The sequence below is a fragment of the Aotus nancymaae genome, unplaced genomic scaffold (genome assembly GCF_030222135.1).
Source record: "Aotus nancymaae isolate 86718 unplaced genomic scaffold, 86718_ANA_hifiasm-v0.15.2.pri h1tg000089l, whole genome shotgun sequence".
Classification (NCBI taxonomy): Eukaryota; Metazoa; Chordata; class Mammalia; order Primates; family Aotidae; genus Aotus; species Aotus nancymaae.
In genome coordinates this window covers 9,610,785-9,623,741 of record NW_026988504.1, presented here as the reverse complement: position 1 = coordinate 9,623,741, position 12,957 = coordinate 9,610,785, and the positions used below count along the sequence as shown (strand labels likewise).

The window sequence follows — 12,957 nt, the reverse complement described above, 5'->3', positions numbered from 1 at the left end:
AAGAGTTAGGCAGTACTTCCTCTCGATAAGCCTTATTTCCTCTGGGAGCAAACGTCTCTCTTTTAGATTGATGGGGGATGGGAGCGGTGGGGAAGAAAGTATTGCTCAAAACTCCTGGTCACGTCAACCGGAATATAAAAAATACAACCCACTTGGAATTAAATTGAAGCTAGAATTTCGGAGTGAAGCTCCACTCCCATATTAAAGCTGGAGAGGAAGAGGCTGCCCGGCTGGAAGAATCACTAATGAAGGATGACAGGCACTTCACTAAAGGGGACTTCTGGGCTCCAGAAATAATAATGAAGAGGCAATCTAACAGGGTTCAGGAGGAACAGAGCGCGGGGAGCGGGGTAGAGAGGGTGAGAGCGGACACGGAGGAGACCCCTGGGTGGTACGTGCTAGGAGGAGAGCTGGGGGCAGGCTGGAGGTGTTCTCAGAAGGCCAGTGGACCTTCTGACAACAGCCGGCTGATGTCCTGGTCCCGGCGGGGAGAAGGGCAGTGGGGATGCTGGCGCGGACCCGGGCCTCACCTGTCCACAATGAAGCTGGAGGCGTTGTGGCTGACAGAGGCCGAGTGCAGTGCCCACCTGCCGCTGGGCAGCTCGCGGGTCTGGATGGTGTAGTAGCGCACAGGGGAGAGCCCGTCGCTCCCGGGCTCCCAGGACAGCAGCACGCTGCGCGCTCTCACATCCTCCTGCTGCGCCACCGGCCTGCTGGGGGGCTGCGGGCGGTCTGGGAGATGGCAGAGGGGGAGGAGCAGGTGAGCCGGCTGGCCCAGGGCGGTGGAGGGGGCTGGACTTTCTCGAGAAGGAAAGGAGGAGATTTGGGCTCAGGCCTGGCATCCCCTTCCCATCCCAATTCCACGCACACAGGATCCTTGCAGGTTCCACACCTGGGTACAGCCAGCACCTCTCTCCGGGTCAGAGGCTCACCCTCAGGCTCCTAGAGCCCCAGGGCCTGGGAACTTACAGCTCCTCAGGGCAGCTCTAAGCAGGGATTGACGGTGAGGAGGGACAAACACCCACCCTGCTCCTTTGCTCCTGCCTGAAATGAATGAGGCTGAGCGGGGCTCTTCGCTGTCTCCCGATGGAGAGGGATGAGGCCCCAGCTTGGCTTCCTTCTCTCCCCAGCCTCACTGCCCCCTCCCTCCTGCGGGGCTTCTCAAACCTCAGCATTACTGGAATTCAGAACACAGGACTCTATGGTGGGGGCATCTGTGCTCTGCAGGAGGCTTAGCAGCATCCCTGGCCTCCACCCATGCCAGTAGCACCCCCACCCTGTGACAACCAAAATGTCTCCAGAGAGGGCCAATGTGCCCTGGGGCCAAAGTAGTCAAGAAGCACTGTCCTACTGGTTTTTCCTGAGTACATTTTCTCCTTCCTTTCCCCGTTCCCTCCCTCCTCCTCTCTCTTTTTTCTCTCTCTTCCCTCTCTCCCTTCTTTCTTTCCTTCCTATCTTTCCTTCCCTTCCCTTCTTCCTTCCCTTCCTTCCTTCCTCCCTCCCTCCCTTTCTCTTTCTCCCTCCCTTCATTCTTTCACTCTCTCTCTCTTTCCTCCACCCTCTCTCCTCTTCCCCCTCCCCTTCCCTCCCTCCCCTCCCTTCCCTCCTTCCTTCCTTTCTTTTTCTTTCTTTCTTTAAAACACAGACAGGGTCTGTATCTGTTGCCCAGGCTGGAGTCCAGTGGCACCATCATAGCTCACTGCCGCTGCAAACTCCTTGATTCAAGCGCTCCTTCTACCTTGGCCTCCTGAATGGCTGGGACTGCAGATGTACACCACCACGCCTGGCTATTCTTTCTTTCTTTTTAGACAGAGTCTCGCTCTGTTACCTAGGCTGGAGTGCAGTGGTGCAATCTCGGCTCACTACAACCTCTGCCTCCCAGGTTCAAGGGATTCTCTTCCCTTAGCCTCCCAAATAGCTGGGATTACAGCACTTGCCACCATGCCTGGCTAATTTTTGTATTTTTAGTAGAAATGGGGTTTCATCATGTTGGCCAGGCTGGTCTTGAACTCCCGATCTCAGGTGATCTGCCCTCCTCAGCCTCCCAAAGTGCTGGGATTACAGGTGTGAGCCACTGCACCCAGCCTTTGGCTAATATTTCTACATTCTGTAGAGACAGGGTCTCGCTATGTGTCCCAGGCTTAGAGTATTTTCTAATATATCCCTTTCAGACCAGTTGGGGTCCCAGGCTTGCTTTTGGGGAGCCCAAGGTCAGGCAATGTGGCAGCTCAGGGCAAAAGTAAAGTGGCAGTTGGAGCTCCAGGCTGCAGCCCCAATCCTGCGCCTGTCTGTAGTGGCAAGGCCAGGGCTGCAAGGGGAGGGGGAAGATGTCACTAACCCTCCCTTAATTAATTAGTTAGTTAATTTAGAGATCGTCTCGTTGTGTCACCCAGGCTGGAGCGCAGTGGTGCAATCTTGGCTCACTGCAACCTCCGTTTCCCGGGTTCAAGTGATTTTCGTGTCTCAACCTCCCTAGTAGCTGGGATTACAGGTGTGCGCCATCACACCTGGCTAATTTTTGTATTTTCAGTAGAGACGGGGTTTTGCCATGTCAGCCAGGCTGGTCTCAAACTCCTAGCCTCAAGTGATCCACCTGGCTCAGCCTCCCAAAGTGCTGGGATTACAGGTGTGAGCTACCACGCCTGGCCACTAACCTTCCCTTTACAAAACCAGACCAGGGCAGGGTCCTTGGGAGTGGGACTCCCAACTCCTCTCTGGGAGTCTAGTAGACCCCTCGCTGACTTTGACTGCAGAGATTGGAGCCCGCTCTCCATTCTCGCCCAGGGCACTGCGGCTCATACCACCGTCCACTAGGAGTGGCTCAGAGCACTGGCTGACTGTGGGTGCCCCCTCAGCTGCCCCCCAGGCCTCCCCTGGCCCCTGTGGGCAGTCACCTCTCTTCTCGGTGGTCACCACCAAGGCCTCGGCAGCCTCTCCCCAGCCCTTTCGCGTCTGGGCTGTTATGCGGAACAGGTAGACAGACTCCGGCTTGAGGCCTGTGGCTGTGTACTGGCGGGCGCTGGGTGCCAGCACCTCCACCGTGGCGGTGTTGGCCGTGGTGGTGTTGAGCCGGTGTGTGATCTGGTAAGCTGCGGGAGGAAGCACATGGCTATCACAGCAAGCAAGGCAGGCTGCCCCCTGGGAAGGGCCGTTCTGTCTGAAGCCACAGCTGTGTCGGCACCTGGCCACCTTGCTGTGGTCACCTTGGCTGTGGTCTATCTGCCTGAGGCCTCTGGGTCACTCTCCAGTCTTCAGCTGCCACCTGGGGAGAGTGGACTGCAGGGGGCATGGAGAGGCACTCTATGCACAGTGTCTGTGACCCCCATAACAGCCCCAAGTGAAGAAACTGAGGCCCGGAGAGGCCAGACCACCGGCTAGTAAGTGACCGAGCTGGAATCCCAGCCGACGTCTTTCTAGGTGAAGCACTTGCTCTCCCTGCCTCCGCTCTGTCTTAGGAATGTGGCATTGCTCTAAGGCAGGTGGTACATGAGGTCAGGACTGAGAACCCTGGGACAGGCACTGGTAGTCCAAGCCACCATTTTAAAGGTGAGGGGACTGAGGCCGCAGAGGGGAGCAGACTTGCTCCAGTTTACGCAGTGCCGCCCGGAACCCTGGGTGTGGGTGTTGGGGGAACCCTGGGTGTGGGTGTTGGGGGAACCCTGAACATGAGATGAAGCTTCCCCTCTGCAGCCTCCCTCCCCTGTGCCTTGGGCCTGTCTTCCAGCTGTGCTGAGCCTGCCAGGGTGCCCTCAATTGGCCACGCTAAGGAACAGCATCAGAGGTTTACCAGATGGCCAGGGGGCTGGGGCCTGGGGACATTCGGGGATGCAAAGCCAACCCATGACCCTTAAGGGACTCTGATCTTGCCCTCCAGAAGAGAATCTTATGGACTGGAACTTCTAACAGGAGGACTAACACCCAGATCCCAATTTAGAGGGCATGTGGAGGCTCCCTGGGGCTACTCTCCCTCTAGCCAGTAACGAAGTGGCCTCCTCTGCAGCTCATGCCTCCTCCTTCCTGCAGCTGGGGCATGCGGAGGGCAGAGGCTTACCAAGAATGATGCCGTTAGGGGCAGCAGGGGGTTGCCAGATCAGCCGCACAGACGTGGTCCGCACCTCCGGAAACAGAATGCCCATGGGTGGTCCTGGGACTGTAGCGAGCAAAGGAGAAGAGGCCGACCCATGAGGCTCCACTCAGCTGGGGATGAGCCCGCTCTGGCAGAGCAGCCCGGCGGGGTGGAGGGAAAGGGGCCGCTCAGCTCAGTGAATTTCTGTGGACTGCTGCCCTGTGCCCGGCACTGTGTTAGGAACCAGGATTGAGAACATGGAACCAAGTGGGCTTTCTGCCCTCAAAATAGGTGTCATTTGGCAGAGACCCGAGGCTCCAGCTTCCTCTGCTCACTGTCTGTATACACGCCCCAGAACCAAGCTGCCCTCAGAGCTGGGCGCCTGGCCCCTGGATGGATGGGTCTGTGCATCAAAAGGTCCTATTCTGACTTCCTTCCACCGTGGTGTGAAGTGGCCATGGGCAATGGCAAATGCCCACCCCCAGCCTGCACCACTCCTCTCTCTAGACCTTGCTCTGGAATCCTGGGATCCTGGAATTCCCCACCCAGAGAGCCCTAAGCTTCCAGGAGCTACATGAGCTGGTTCCCCACATCCACCCTCCAGGGGTAGGCTGTGCACCCCTGGCTCCAGGGATGGCCAAGGGGAAGCTATTTTGCGGGTGTGGAGATGAAGATTGAATGGAGTGGGCCAAAGGAGACGGTGAGGAGAGAATAGGGCAGAGGGTGGGGGAGGACAGCTGGGGAGGGGCACTCTTCTGTGTTGCCACATTCCAGCACAGAATGGCAAGATGTCTGAGATTTCCTAACTTATTTTTTTTTTTGAGACAGAGTCTCACTCCCTCGCCCAGGCTGGAGTACAGTGTGCAATCTTGGCTCACTGCAGCCTCCGCCTCCTGGGTTCAATCGATTCTCCTGCCTCAGCCTCCCGTGCCACCACACCTGGCTAATTTTTGTATTTTTAGTAGAGGCAGGGTTTCACCATGTTGGCCAGGCTGGTCTCAAACTCTTGACCTCAAGTGGTCGGCCTGCCTCAGCCTCCTAAAACGCTAGGATTACAGACGTCAGCCATTGCGCTGGGCCTGAGATTTCTATTGAACCTGGCCTTCTAGGTCATTATAAGGGTATATCTGTCAAGGCAGGAGGATAGAACATATTTAATTTAACAGTTCATTAGCTTGATTAATAATGTTGGCATATACAAACGTATGGTATTTGGCCTTCCCTCTGCACTCTGGTCCAGCTCCTGCAAATGTCTATGGTGGGGAGTAGATGCAGTGTGTGTGGGGAGGTCGGGGGAGTTTTGCTACAGGAATGAATGCCTGCAGCCCGCTGGTGACATTCTTTTGCAAACAGGACCAGGAGGTTCATGTGTCCAGGAAATATACTTTCACTTTCACAAATCTTTATTCAAAGTAGTAAAAAATAAAATAAAACTGGCCGGGTGTGGTGGCTCACACACCTGTAATTCCAGCATGTTGGGAGTTTGAGGTGGTGGATCACCTGAGATCAGGAGTTCGAGACCAGCCTGGCCAATATGGTGAAGTCCCATCTCTACTAAAAATACAACAGGCCAGGTGCAGTGGCTCATGCCTGTAATCCCAGCACTTTGGGAGGCTGAGGCAGGCAGATCACAGGTCAGGAGATGGAGACCATCCTGGCTAACATGGTGAAACCCCATTTCTACTAAAAATACAAAAAAAGTAGCTGGGCATGGTGCCATGTGCCTATAGCCCGAGCTACTCCGGAGGTTGAGGCAGGACAATTGCTTGAACCTGGGAGGTGGAGGTTGCAGTGAGCTGAGATCTTGCACTACAGCCTGGGTGACAGAGTGAGACTCTGTCTCAAAAAACAAACAAACAAAATTAGCTGGGCATGGTGGCGAGCGCCTGTAATCCCAGCTGCTTGGGAGGCTGAGGCAGGAGAGTCGCTTGAAACCTGGAGGTGGAGGTTGTAGTGGGCCAGGATCGTACTACTGCACTCCAGCATGGGTGACAGAGCAATACTCTGCCTCAAAAAAAAAAAAAAAAAGAAAAGAAAGAAAGAAAACAGAAAAGTAAATTAAAACTGGTGAAAGTCCCTATTCCGTACACTTGTCTTGCAGAGAGACCAAGAGACTGAATCAGATGTCAAACTGCCTCCGCGTTGTCCTCAGGGATACATGGGCTGCAATTAGCATCCCCTGCAGTGGGGCTGGGAGCTCTGAGTGGCCTGTCCCTAAAGGAGGCATCTGAGGCCATGGCTCCCCATGGGGCAGAGCCTGATCCCAGAAGGGCAAGTCCCGATGGGCAGGAGGAAGGGCAGCCCCTCCCAGCCTTCCCCAGGCTTGCTGGGGTTTGGACTCACCGTCATCCAGCGTCCGCTCCAGGATGGGAGGGTGGCTGGGGCGGCCGTCTCCGATGCGAGTGAAAGCCAGAACCTGGACCTCGTAGAGCACGTATTTGCCCAGGCCGGTGAGCTGGGCACTGCGAGACGAGTTGCCTTCCACCAGCCAGAATCGGGGCTGGGCATCTGAGTCCTTCTCCTTATACATCACCTGTCATGGCCAGCACAGGTAAGGGCCTCGGGCCTGGGTCTCACCCATCAGCACTTTTCCTGAGCCTCGTTCCCAGGGAGGGGTGGGTAGACTTGGGCTCCTCAGAGTGACTTGGCCCCAAGGGTCGGGGCTAATTGCAAAGCTAGTGTACCCGGAGGGCTGGGGACACAAAGATGGACTCAGTCACAGAGCAAGAAGGTTCCTGAGAGGGCATGGAGGTGGGAAGACAGTCCCAGGCAGGGGGCATGCCTTCTGCAAGGTCACACGGCTAACAGTGGCAGAGCTGAGACTTCAACTCACATCTCCCAACTTCCAGACCAGGGCTGGACCATGCGGCTAGGCACAGCTTTAAAAGGGATTCTAGAAGATAATGAAAGTCAAAACTGGGCCCATGGGAGCTGAATGAGGCTGGGGGCATCTGGCGTGGCCTCCCGGAAGAGGTGGAGTGGCTCTAGGACCCGGGTGCTCTCTGGGTGCCTCCCCACCCCTGAGGGATTACTCCTGGTTGCCATGGTGACCATTGGCGAGGACACCAGGTGGGTTCCCTGTATCCATTCTAGGAGGCAGAGACCCAGAGGGTGATAAGGACAAGGCCGCTTGGATGGAGGGGCCAGCGTAGGGACCCCACCTCCTGGGATTCCGGAACTCACCTTGTAGCCCAGCACGAGTCCGTTGCGATCGGCCTCAGGGACGTCGCTCCAGCGCACCAGCATGCTGCTGGAGGTGGTGGCCAGTGCAGACACGTTGGTAGGGCCGGAAGACGGGACTGTGGGGGAAAGGGAGTGGAGAGAAAGCACTCAGGACCCAATGTTGACCGTGCAAGGGACATGGACTAGGACGGGGGGCCGAGGGAGGGGCCAGCTCTGTGGAAGAAACATGGCACACATGGTCCCCAAACTGCAAACGATCCCACCAAGGTGGGCTTTGGTTTTGGAATGCCGCAGATGCTGCTTCTGGTTTCAGATGAGCCTGCCTGTGGGATTCTCTGCTCAGGTTAGGATTAGATGAGCTTGCATTTCCTGCTAGCACAGCAGAGAAGGCTCAGGGAGGGACCAGGGTGACCCAGTAAAGATGCTCGTGGGTGCCAGGAAAAAGCCACAGAGCAGTGAACTACGTGTGGATGGATAAGGGTTGCCTGAACGCTGGGCTTATATTCTGTGGTCCCCTGAGCAGGCCCCTAGGAGCTTCTGGTAGTGATTCTAGAATGTTCTGAGAGCTAGCCCTTTCCCCGATCCCTCCACTGGGGTCTTTCAGGCACCACTGGGTGTCAGGGTTAAAGCTGCGGGCAGGGAAGTGGGCAGTATGAATGGTGGAGACTACCCAGCCGTCCTGCAGAGGCGGGGTCACCCCTGACCCCCCTTGGGAGTATGGGAAGAGCAGGCACGGTGCAGGGAAGTGGGCAGTATGAATGGTGGAGACTCCCAGCCGTCCTGCAGAGGCGGGGTCACCCCTGACCCCCCTTGGGAGTATGGGAAGAGCAGGCACGGTGCAGGGAAGTGGCAGGTGCTGGGAGATGCAGCAACATCACTGTGACATCGAGCACAAGCAGAGGAAATGAACTCAGGCTGCTTTTGAACAACAGCTTCAGCCTGGCAAGCCCTTGGACAACCCCGAGGGCACAGAGACCGAGGAGAGGACAGGCAGAGACCAAGGAGGGGACAGGCAGAGACCTAGGAGGGGACAGGCAGAGACCTAGGAGAGGACAGGCAGAGACCAAGGAGGGGACAGGCAGAGACCAAGGAGGGGACAGGCTACAGGGTGGCTGGGCACCAGGGCTGTACCTGACTCCCGGGTCCTGCCCACCACCGTCTGGCTCCAGGGCCCGCTCCCAATGGCGTTGAAGGCCTGGACCTGGACGCGGTACTCCGTCCACTCCTCCAGGTCCTCGATGGTGTACTCCCGCTCCACACGATCCTGCACCACGTGGCTCAGCGTCTTGCCGTGCCCGTCTGACCGGCTGTACTTGATCTTGTAGCCTACGGACTCAGGGTTCCCATTGTATTCCATCTCTGGGAGAGGCTGCAGCGGGGCAGGGGCGGCAAAGCTGCCGTGAGCCAGGCCCCCCTGTGCAGGGAAGAACTGCCCTGGTACCCCCTCCTCCAGGGAGCTCTCAGGGTTGTCCATCCCACGGTCACCCGGTCAGTGTCCACATGAGGCTGTCTCACCCGAGTGTGGCTTAGGTTGTGTGATTGTGTTTCTGATTGGCTCTTATCTCCCTGCAGGGAGGATGGAGAAGCGGCATCCTTTCTCTACTGTGTATGTGACAAATCTATTACCCTGCCAAGGGAGTCAGGAGACTCACAAAGGCTGTCTGTCCAACACGCTGATAGCACCGCCACCTCTGGCTCTGCTGTCTCTGCTGCTTACCTCCGTCACTCCTGCTGCCAGCACACACTTAATTGCCTGCCATACCTGGTCTCAGCTCTTGCCTGCCTTTGGAGGAGGGAGTGTGGGCAGAGAGCAGGATGCATGGGGCACCTGCCAGTCAGGAAGTCCTTCTGTCCAGCAAACCTCAGTCTCTCCTGCTGCATTTTCACCCTCCTTTCTTTTATTTTTTTTGACACAGAGTCTGCTCTGTCTCCAGGCTGGTGTGCAGTGGTGTCATCTTAGCTCACTGCAACCTCCGCCTCCCATGTTCAAGTGATTTTCCTGCCTCAGCCTCCCGAGTAACTGGGATTACAGGTGCACATCACCACGCCCAGCTAATTTTTGTATTTTTAGTAGAGACAGAGTTTCACCATGTTGGCCAGGAGGGTCTTGATCTCTTGACCTCGTGATCCAACTGCCTCGGCCTCCCAAAGTGATGGGATTACAGGTGTGAGCCACCATGCTCGGCCTATTTACTGACTCTGTCTCCCAGGCTGGAGTGCCATGGTGCCATCTGAGCTCACCGCAACCTCTTGGGCTTAAGCGATCCTCTTGCCTCAGCCTCCTGAGTAGCTGAGACTATAGGCATGCGCCACCATGCCTGCTGAGTTTTATAGAGACGAGGTTTCACCATGTTGCCTAGGCTGGTCTTAAACTCCTGAATTCAAGCCATCTGCTCACCTCGGCCTCCCAAACTGCTGGGATTACAAGCCACAGCACCTAACCAGCCTATTCCTCTTGTTTGAGTCTCAAAGAAAAAAGTCAGATTTCTTTGCTGGACCTTCGGACTAGGCTGGTGGGGCTGTGGTCTCTGGCTCAAGGTTGGGTGGGTGAAATGGGCAGTGCTGGTGAGAGTGGGGATGTGAGCACGGGGAGGAGAGCCCGGGGTCTGAAGCAGATGTGAGCCCAGGGCCTGGTCTCCACTCCTCTGAAGGGCACGGAGCTGGAATGGGGGCGTCTCCATCCCTCACCTGCCCTGATTCTGCTTCTCCAGGGACTCTGGAGGACCCGCAGTCCACAGGCTTACCACAGGCTGACCCACTTTATTCCACTCCTCACCTTCGGCCCTGACCTCTCCTGCTCACCCCACACGTCCTCCCTCCTGCAGACACTTAGTGAAGCCGACCAGAGACCATTAAGATAGTAATCGATGGGCTTGAGAGCTGGAGATGGGGCTCAAGTGCATGTTCCCTTACCTGCTAAGGAAAGGTAATGGACCATGCACCATTAAGCGTGGGCTGAGAGATGTCCGCGGCCCTCCACTGCGTGGCAACTGCCTTTCTATTCCCCCATGCAGCCCCTGCCCTCAGCGTCAGATTCTAACCTTTTAGTAGCTGCAAACCTTAAAGCAAGATTCAGGAAGGAAGCAGGGATCCAGCCCGGGGTGGGGATGCCCGGGAGCGAAGGGGCAGGAGGCGGGCATGCCACACTGTGCATGGGGCACTGAGCTGGGCCGAGGCAGCACTGCAGCTCTGCTCAGGTGCCAGCCACTCTGGGAAGGGAACTGCAATTAATAACTAATATTTATTGAGGACAGACGGTGCCAACTGCTTTCACCGCCATTAGCATCAAGCTGTCTGCACATGGGAACAGCAGTAATGACTTCACGGCGTGTTGTGTTTGCACGTTTTGTTTAATAAGTAGGATCTTACAAGGAAAGAAAGGGGTTGCACAGAGTCAAGAGGGCTCTTGCTACTCTGTGGAGCTGTGGTATGCGGTCATTTATTTGTCTAAGAATTTCTTGTTTGCTCCAAGCGCCTCCTGGGATGGCTGCTCTGTGGCACCTGTGCTGGGAAAGGATGTTGCAGAGGGCCTGGGGGAGAAATGGCCTCTGCTGTTCTCCGGCAGATGAGACAGCAGTGTGCCCAATGGTTAGGGCTGTGGACTTGCAGGTATGGACTCCCTCAGTTGGGACCTCAGCCCTGCTGTTCACGAAAGCACGTGGGAGGATGTGCGAGGCCTTGGGCAAACTATCTGACCTCCCTTCTGTCCCAGTTTCCTCATCTGCAAAATGGGGACCAGGGACCAGGTGCGGTGGCTCACGTCTATAATCCCAGCACTTTGGGAGGCCGAGGCAGGTGGATCACCTGAGGTCAGGAGTTCGAGACCAGCCTGGCCAACATGGTGAAACTCCGTTTCTACTAAAAATATAAAAAATTAGCAGGGCGTGATTGTGTGCCTCTAGCACCTGTAACTCCAGCTACTCAGGATGCTGAGGCAGGAGCATTTCTTGAATCCAGGCGGCAGAGGTTGTGGTGAGCTGAGATCACACCATTGCACTCCAGCTTGGACAACAAGAACAAAACTCTGTCTCAAAAAAAAAAAAAAAAAGGGACCAGGATCACTGTGCTGTCACAGGCTTGTTGTCAGGACAGCACCTGGGAGGAGAGGAAGCCTTGGTGTGTTAGTATTACCACCTGGTGCAGGATGGCCCAGGGTCATGACCCTCAACGCACAGCCCTGATCTGGGGCACACTCTCTGAATGCCACAGTGGCACCTGAATCCCAGACCTGCCGCTTGTGAGCTTTGTGGCCAGGGGCAAGTTGTTAACCTCCCTGAGCCTCAATTTTCTTAGCTGTAAATTGGGATAATCATGTGTCCTTTGTAAGATTCCTGGGAGAATCAAATGGGATAAAAAATTTAAAATGCTTGGCACTTGGCAATGCTCAGTATATAGTATTTTTTTCCCTTCCTCTCATGGGGGGCGCATTTGTTCATTTGGCTAAGATGTTGATGATCAGGCAACTGACCAGGTGAGTAAAGAAAAGAGAAAGGAGCTGTAGGAACTCTGAGGATCACCTTCTGGGAGCACTGACTGGAGCTCATGGAGAGGTCCCACCCTGCCCTCGAGGGAGCCTCACCATCCATCGCAGCCACAGGCTGGTCTCACTGGCTGTGCGCAGAGACACGTTGGCTGGGGCCATGTCAGGGGGTGCCTGCAGAGTCTGGATCTTTCTAGAAGGCTGACTGGGGGGGCTGGTGCCCACGATGTTCACCTGGCGCATACGGAAGCTGTGGTGGGGGAGAGATGAGGAAGACAGTAAGGGCAGGACCCCAGCTCCCAACCCTGTCCCGGTCTGGGCCGCGGCCCCCACCCACCCCCAGCCGTGGGGCCGCTGTCCCCTCCCTGGCCCAGTCTTGTTACCTGTAGTAGGTGAAGGGGTTGAGGTCAGGCACCTCCATGGATCGGGCATCAGGCTCGTTGGAGAGCTGGTGGACCAGCAGCCACTCCTCTCCCTCCCCGACCACACCTACCTGCAAAAGGGCAGGACCGCCCACAGGGTGCTCTGAGCCCCAGCTCCTAGGGGGTATAACCCCTGACAGGGAAGGGCTTGGTTCAGATCCCAGGGCTCATGGAGGGCACCAAATGGGGCTACCATCTTTCCAGGCCCCTACACACGGCTGCAAGTGTGACTCAGCCTTCCTGCTCTAGTGTCTCTCAGGATGCTTGTGATCAACATATTCCCAGGCCCGTCGGAATCCCTGGGACATTGCCCAGGAGTCTGTGCTTTTTTTTTTTTGAGACAGAGTTTCACTCTTGTTACCCAGGCTGGAGTGCAATGGCGCAATCTCAGCTCACTGCAACCTCCGCCTCCCGGGTTCAGGCAATTCTCCTGCCTCAGCCTCCTGAGTAGCTGGGATTACAGGCACGCGCCACCGTGCCCAGCTAATTTTTGTATTATTAGTAGAGACGGTGTTTCACCATGTTGGTCAGGCTGGTCTCAAACTCTTGACCTTGTGATCCGCCCGCCTTGGCCTCCCAAAGTGCTGGGATTACAGGCATGAGCCACCGCACCTGGCCCTTGATGTTTTTATATTCCAGAAACTAGGTATTTTTCTAGGCCCCCCAGACCCAGGAGGGGACTGTAGTGTGTGTGTTTTTCCATGTACACAGGTGAGGGGCAGGGGGTTGGAGACAATATTGGGAAGTGTGAGCATTTGGGGTATAATGGGCCATTGATAGTTGCATGTGAAAATTCACACAGACTG

The 12,957-nt window shown here is 56.1% G+C and overlaps 1 protein-coding gene across 1 annotated transcript in view; it reads right to left on the bottom strand.

Moving 5' to 3' along the window:
* SDK2 (sidekick cell adhesion molecule 2) overlaps window positions 1-12,957 on the bottom strand; it is a 316,185-nt gene that overhangs the window by 51,263 nt on the left and 251,965 nt on the right. Inside the window, exons 23-30 of the mRNA XM_064369185.1 lie at window positions 12,113-12,222; window positions 11,829-11,979; window positions 8,381-8,618; window positions 7,250-7,365; window positions 6,410-6,599; window positions 4,052-4,150; window positions 2,895-3,089; window positions 531-732 (exon numbers count right to left, since the gene is read on the bottom strand). Coding sequence (XP_064225255.1) covers window positions 531-732; window positions 2,895-3,089; window positions 4,052-4,150; window positions 6,410-6,599; window positions 7,250-7,365; window positions 8,381-8,618; window positions 11,829-11,979; window positions 12,113-12,222 — 1,301 coding nt within the window. The remainder of the gene's footprint in view (window positions 1-530; window positions 733-2,894; window positions 3,090-4,051; window positions 4,151-6,409; window positions 6,600-7,249; window positions 7,366-8,380; window positions 8,619-11,828; window positions 11,980-12,112; window positions 12,223-12,957) is intronic.